Below are 7430 nucleotides of genomic sequence, written 5' to 3'. Positions count from 1 at the left end.
ATATTTATTTTGTTGTTTTTTAAATTTTATTAGTGAACATTAAATAAAATATTAAGCATAAATGTACAACACTTATGGATATTTTTGTCCTTTTAATAAAATAAAACTGGATTAATGATTATTAGTAATAATAATTTTTTATAAAATTGACTAGATATTAATTATCGTTATCGTAAACATTCGTTTAAGTTCATATTTTGATCTTGAGAGTTTGATGCGAAATTAATTGAGATGCAGACTTATAAAATTTTGAGAGTCATATTACAACATGGTATATTATGAGTCATATAATTACAATATGAAATAATAAAATAATGAGTGTTTAGAATTTGTAAAAATGAAGGTATGAGAGATATAAGATATATGATATACAAGAAATATGTTACAACTAACATAATATAAAGTTAAATGACTTCACATAATTTCTTCAAAAGTAAAGTCATAAAATTATTGACAATAAATTTTATTTAATATCACATTTAACAATAAATTTCTACAAGATTCAATGAATATTAATTATCCTTAATCAATGTACTAATAACATGAATTAAGAGAAAATTATATTTGGATTGTCTGAAGAAGAACAAGAAGAAACATAATGAACAAATTATTTAGAAGAAACATACGATATATTGTATTAGTGTTGTTGGATTTTAAGAATGTAAGTCAATATGAACTATATAAATATATGCACGGTGTTCACTCGCACGAAATACAAATTTTGTGGGACAAATTTAAACGAATCAGTAAACTAAAATATTCGGTCGATTCCTATTACTATCTTATTTACAAATAAAAAATAATTTTTTTAATGATGAAAATACTCCTAAAATTGAATTGAATTGTTAAGATGGACAAATTAAAAAAAAAAAATATTTTCGTGATTGTAATTTGAATGTATATATCCTACCTAGAACTTAGAACATTTTGTTACATGCTGCTACTAAATGATGAGTAACCATTTTATTTATGACGATAGAAAATTCCAAATTTTATATTTGTATGTGCGTCCAAAAAAATTGATTGTGGAATGAAGTTTATGTATAAATATGCTATTCAGCTCACCCGTCTTATCTGATAATAATAACAGTAATCTCTTCAATAATTGCTCTCTCTCTCTCTCTGACACCGAAGTTTGTAGCAAACAAACGTTGTTGTATTGTGTTGGGAAAGATGGAAGGAGGAGTAGCAGAAGCCGATGTCTCTGCCTTCAGAGAATGTCTGTCTCTTTCATGGAAAAACCCTTTTGTTCTTCGCCTTGCTCTCTCCGCTGGAATCGGAGGCTTTCTTTTTGGCTACGACACTGGTTCGTAACTAAATTATTTTTTAATTATTTAACTTTAATTTCATTTTTACAAAATTAATTTTCTAAATTGGAAAATTATGCACAGGAGTCATATCTGGAGCTCTCTTGTATATCAGAGATGATTTCAAAGAGGTCGATACAAAGACTTGGCTTCAGGTAATAATCTACATTCATTTCTAGTTTCTTCCAAAATTCCTTTATTTTTATGGACTTTTATACCCCTCTTTCTTCATTCATCACACCTATTCCGATAAGGACAAAACAGGGTATTTGCCTCTCAAATGTACGATCCCATATTTCGTTTTTCAACTCATCGCTTTCTCCCTGTCCTTTCTGTTCGGCCGGTATTACCTTAATTCGTGTTTTTTGGTTCACAAAATGTATTATAAAATATCTTATAAAAATAAATAAGATTTTAATATATTTTATTATTAAAAAATAAATTTTAAGTTTAGTTAATTTTATAAAATTAATTTATTGAGTGAACAATAAGTTATATATTATAAATTGATTTCACTTTTAGTCGGTACAAGACTTTAGACGCTTATAAATAAAAGTTAAGCAAAACTATATTAATTTAGGTGGAAGTAGTATAGGGTAGAAAGAAATATATTAAGTAGTTTAAGTTAGAAAGAAATTTTATTTTTTTAGTCTTCTAGAAGTCGTTACGATTTCTTTTTAAACACATTTTCGCCTATTTTATTTTCTTTTAATTTTTTCATGTCATTCGATTTAGTAAATCCACGTATGTTAAGGAGAGATATTATACATAATAGTTTGTGATCGGATAACACTATTTTATATCTCGTATATATCTATAATAATATATAAAGAGAATTTCTTCTTTTGTATCTACATTTTAAAATTTCAGTTTTACTCTTTAAAATATAATTATTTATTAAATTTTTAAAAATTAACCGTTATTTTATATATTAACTTAATAACATTACAATATCATCACTTACTAATATAACATATTTAAAAATTATGCATATATATATATATATATATATATATATATATATATATATATATATATATATATATAATAAGAGAAAAGGAACATAGTGAAAAGTGTCTTTACATTCATTATTGATTTATAAATTATCACTATCTAGATAACTTTGACAACGGCTATTTAAAACTCATATTTAGAGATGTCGGACGATGGAGAGATATAAGTAGTAGCTTTTTACATCTTACTTGTTGGATAAATATTTGTTCCGTATTTGTATCTATATCTGTTATGTGAGTATCCACATATTTTTTTTAATACCACGAGTACCCGTCGGTATTTATAAAAGAAAAATTTAATATTTAATAATATATATTAACCATAAATTCAAATAAACATACAATACATAACATTTACAAATTTCAAACAAACTGCAAATAACCTATTTAAATAACGTTGAATGATAATTTACAAAGAAATTGAGATTTTTTAAAATCAATTGATAAGAAATAACTCACTCAATTTCAATATGTTAATTTTTGAATCATGGTTTTTTTTTAATTTTTTAATTTAAATTAAAATATATCGGGTACGGGTATCCACGGGTACAGATACTAGATACTTGTACCCGTCTTGTTAACATGCGGGTATAAAACATACTCATACCTATTACCTGCGGATATTCATTTACAATATTCATTTCCTATCCGTTGCAGGATTTATCTGCGGATATCGACGGTTAAGAAATGGATATTGCAAATGAAAAAAATGTATTACACAAAAAGATACAGAAAATGAAAATATATTAAACCCATATAATATGTAAGACTTAGGAATGCAATGGTTGTTATTAGAAATTAACTAAAGAACTTAACAAGAACAAAATCTTAAACGGAGAGAATAAAGTTGAACTAGTAAATTCACATTGAAGCATGGAATTACAAGAATTAAAGTATTGTAGATAGCATAATAATTACTATTTTATGAAAATACTTGTTTTTTTTTATTGTATTGCAACAAAGTGAAAATTTTTTACGGCCACAATTTCGTGAAAATTCTATTTATTATCTTAATTTTTTTCTACATACATGTAGTTGGAGTTAAACTTAAAAGTTTTCACTAATGAAAGAAGCTTCTGATCCCCAATAGTGAACTTTGAATATTGGCCACAAGTGTGTGGTCCCAATAACTCTAAATTTAGAGGAACACAAAACTCAATTGTTCATAATATTTTTTTCTAGTTTCACTCTCAAGCTACACCATTCCTTATATGGAAAAACACTAATTAAACAAATAACCTCAATATGCTTATAGACAAAGATTTGCAAATAATTCCACCACCTCACATAATTTAGGTTAGATTTCTATCAATCTCATTAGTCTATTATTCTATTAATCTCATTAATCACATAATTAAACAAACAATTATTCTATTAATCTCATTATCAACTTTCCCAAATGTTTGTGACGTTTCTAACCTCATAATCAATTAATTTCTTTCGTGTCAAATATTTTTCTTAGTGTTTGTCATTACTATAAATCTAGAGTAGTAACGTTTATTTTTTTTATAATTTAATCAACTTAATAAAGAAAACCTTGATAATGTACTGCAAAGTTAAAAAATAGTATCATGTTAAGAGGAAAATAACTCATCTAATTCTCTTTTTTTTTTTTTCTTTTCTTGTGTGAATATATAATTTTTTATGTGATTGTTAAAACAGACATCAACGACTTGTTGAACAAACATTATATAATAAACTAAACAAAAATTTAGATAAAAAAACTTCTGCAAACATTACATAACTTATGATTCGAGTTAGTAGTAGAATTCTCTTGTATTGGAAGAACTGAAGTTATTAAGATAGTTTAATGATAATGATAATAAGAATGGTTGAAACTTTGGTGTTCATGAAACAGGAAGCAATAGTGAGCATGGCACTCGCTGGAGCAATCATAGGAGCTTCAGTTGGTGGATGGATCAACGATCGATTTGGAAGAAAAAAGTCAATAGTTGTAGCAGATATCCTCTTTTTCATTGGGTCTATCGTGATGGCTTCTGCAATGAACCCAGCAACCTTAATTGTTGGTCGTGTTTTCGTTGGCCTCGGTGTTGGAATGGCTTCAATGGCATCCCCTTTATACATCTCAGAAGCATCACCGACCAGAGTACGAGGAGCCCTTGTCAGTCTCAATGGACTTCTCATCACTGGAGGACAATTCCTTTCCTATGTCATCAACTTGGCCTTCACAACTGTGAGATCACAACACCATTCTTCTTATATTTTTCATTTCCAATTTACCAATTCTCATCAACATGAACAATCATTTTTCATGTCATTTATTCAGGCACCAGGAACATGGAGGTGGATGTTAGGAGTTGCAGCAATTCCAGCACTTATACAAGTCATATTGATGGCTTTGCTCCCAGAATCACCTCGTTGGTTGTTCAGAAAGGTTTTTTTTTTATCGATCAATGTTAGTTGTTAGTTTTTTTTGTCATCAAGATCGCTGATTTATCTTTCATGTGTTTGAAAGGGAAAAGAGGAAGAAGCTAAAGAAATTTTGAGGAAGATTTACCCTCCCCAACAAGTTGAAGATGAGATGAATGCTCTGAAGGAATCAGTTGAGATGGAAGTGAGGGAAGCTGCAGGTTCTGAGAAAGTGAGCATAATGAAACTACTGAAAACCAAGAGTGTGAGAAGAGGTTTATATGCAGGAATGGGGCTTCAAATCTTTCAACAGTTTGTGGGGATCAACACTGTGATGTACTACAGTCCCACCATTGTTCAGTTGGCTGGTTTTGCATCCAATAGGGTTGCACTGCTTCTTTCACTAGTCACTGCAGGGCTAAATGCATTTGGTTCTATTTTGAGCATATATTTCATTGACAAGACTGGGAGGAGGAAGCTTGTGTTGTTGAGCTTGTGTGGTGTAGTTGTTTCCCTTGTTGTTTTAACTGTTGTTTTTCATGAGACCACTACTCACTCCCCCATGGTTAGCTCAATTGAAACCTCTCACTTCAACAGTAGTACCTGCCCTAGTTACAGCAAAGCTATCAACCCTTCTGAATGGGATTGCATGACATGCCTCAAGGCTTCTCCAGAGTGTGGCTTTTGTGCTTCTAGAGCCAATAAGGTAAAGTATCACCAACCCTTATAATTAATTTCATCCTAATTAATAATTTTTTCAGGTTTAAAAAAATTTGCATGGTTAATACATTTTGACCCTATGGCCGGTGCATAAGGACCTAACCCTAAGTTTTTTTATTGAAGTTTTGTTGAGTCCTAAATCCTAACACCAGTTAAATTATTGCACAGGTCTTACCTGGTGCATGCTTGATTTCAAATGAGAGAACAAAAGATGAGTGCCAGAAAGAGGAGAGGCTATGGTACAGTAGGGGATGTCCTAGTAAATATGGGTGGCTTGCTTTAATTGGGCTAGCACTGTACATCATATTCTTCTCACCAGGGATGGGAACAGTTCCATGGGTTGTGAACTCTGAGATCTATCCCTTAAGATACAGAGGAATCTGTGGAGGAATAGCATCTACCTCCAATTGGGTTTCAAATCTGATTGTGGCTCAGTCCTTTCTGTCCTTGACACAGGCCATTGGGACCTCTTCTACATTCATGATCTTCATCTTCATCACTGTTGCAGCCATTTTCTTTGTCATTGTTTTCGTGCCAGAAACCAAAGGACTTCCAATTGAGCAGGTGGAGAACATGCTGGAAACAAGATCTTTCAACTTTAAGTTCTGGCAGACAAGTCCTCACTCTCCTGAAGGACCAGAGCAAAAGCATCATCAATCACTTTGATTCAGTCAATAATGTTCCAGACAAGTGAATGAACTGTTAAAAGAGTAATATAGGTTACAACTTAAAGATCTTATCATGTTACTATGGAGCTCTCTCGATTCCTATGTTTGATGTCACAAAATCAGAATAAAAAATATAATAATAATTGAAAAAAAATTATTAAACCTTTTCTTTAAGAAAAAAGTTAAACAGGATTTTGGGATCAATTTGGGCCATAATTTGTTTAAACTTTTAGACATTAAAGCCCAATACTGTTTTTAGTTGTGGATTTAATAGTTTTGTTAGATTTTAATATATAGCAAAATGATTAGCTACGTTATGATCATATATCTCTTTAAAAGAGATGTCAAAATAAATTTTAATCCCTAAGTTAACTTGGCTTATCACGGTTTAAGTCGTGTTGAATTGAAAAAAATTCAATTTTTAAAAAAAAAAATAAATTAATTCACTTAATTCATCAACATTTTTTATAATTTTATTTTATTTATTTTTTTAATAGTTATTCACTATTCTATATATTCAAACCGGGTTAAAAGTGGGTCGAGACTTTTTTTATTCATTGCACCATAATAAAATAAAGGGTGGTGATACACAAATACTTCCTTTTTTTCCCTCAACCTCCACTAGTGCAGAATTGCATTTTTACCTCGCCTTATAGGCCTCGGTTGGCGAGGAACCGAAGCATATAATGGCGCGGTGGCAATTTTGCAATTACAGGCAACTTTTATGCCTCGGTTCACATAAAACCCGAAGCCAAAAGCGGTTATAGGCCTCGGTTCAAAAAAAACCGGTGCCAAAAGGGGTTTTAGGCCTCGGGTGTTAGGGAACCGGGGCCAAAAGGGGTTGCCAGAAATTTCAAAAATGCCATTGACGTTGGCACTTATAAGCTTCGGTTGGGTAAAAGCCGGTGCCAAAAGGGGTTTTAGGCCTCGGGTGTTAGGGAACCGGGGCCAAAAGGGGTTATATGCCTCGGTTCTAAATTGAACCGAGGCCATATAGTTTAATTAGGGCACAAAAACGCGAACCCCTCTACTTCTTCCTCGCGCGCCGCTGCAATTCTTCTTCACCGCACCTCTGCCTTTCTCTCTTCTTCACCGCACCTCTGCCTTTCTCTCTTCTCTCTCCGCTGCGACCACGCCACCACACCATGGAAGAAGCTGGTTGTTCGTCTCCGGTGAGCGTTGGTTGCAAAGGCAGATCTGGTTCATCTTCTTTGTCGGAGGCAGATCTGGTTCATCTTCTCGGATTGGGTGTTGTGTTTTCCAGCAAGGTGCAGACACAATCGTTTTTCCGCGGTTGCTCACGGTGGTTGAGCTGTTCTGCTGAAGCTCGATCTGCAGTGCGAGGTGGCTGC

The 7430-nt window shown here is 31.9% G+C and overlaps 1 protein-coding gene across 1 annotated transcript; it reads left to right on the top strand.

The window, feature by feature from the left end:
• Positions 1-1050: 1050 nt before the first annotated feature.
• On the top strand, positions 1051-6240 carry LOC114164812 (probable inositol transporter 2). The gene is made up of 6 exons (XM_028049582.1): positions 1051-1306; positions 1392-1462; positions 4179-4514; positions 4608-4715; positions 4797-5396; positions 5579-6240. Exons 1-6 carry the CDS (start codon positions 1174-1176, stop codon positions 6074-6076), a joined length of 1746 nt encoding a protein of 581 aa, XP_027905383.1. The 5' UTR covers positions 1051-1173; the 3' UTR covers positions 6077-6240.
• Positions 6241-7430: the final 1190 nt, after the last annotated feature.

Source organism: Vigna unguiculata, chromosome 9 (genome assembly GCF_004118075.2).
Source record: "Vigna unguiculata cultivar IT97K-499-35 chromosome 9, ASM411807v1, whole genome shotgun sequence".
NCBI classification, from domain to species: Eukaryota; Viridiplantae; Streptophyta; class Magnoliopsida; order Fabales; family Fabaceae; genus Vigna; species Vigna unguiculata.
The sequence above is the reverse complement of the archived record's forward strand: the minus strand, read 5'-3'. Positions and strand labels throughout refer to the sequence as shown.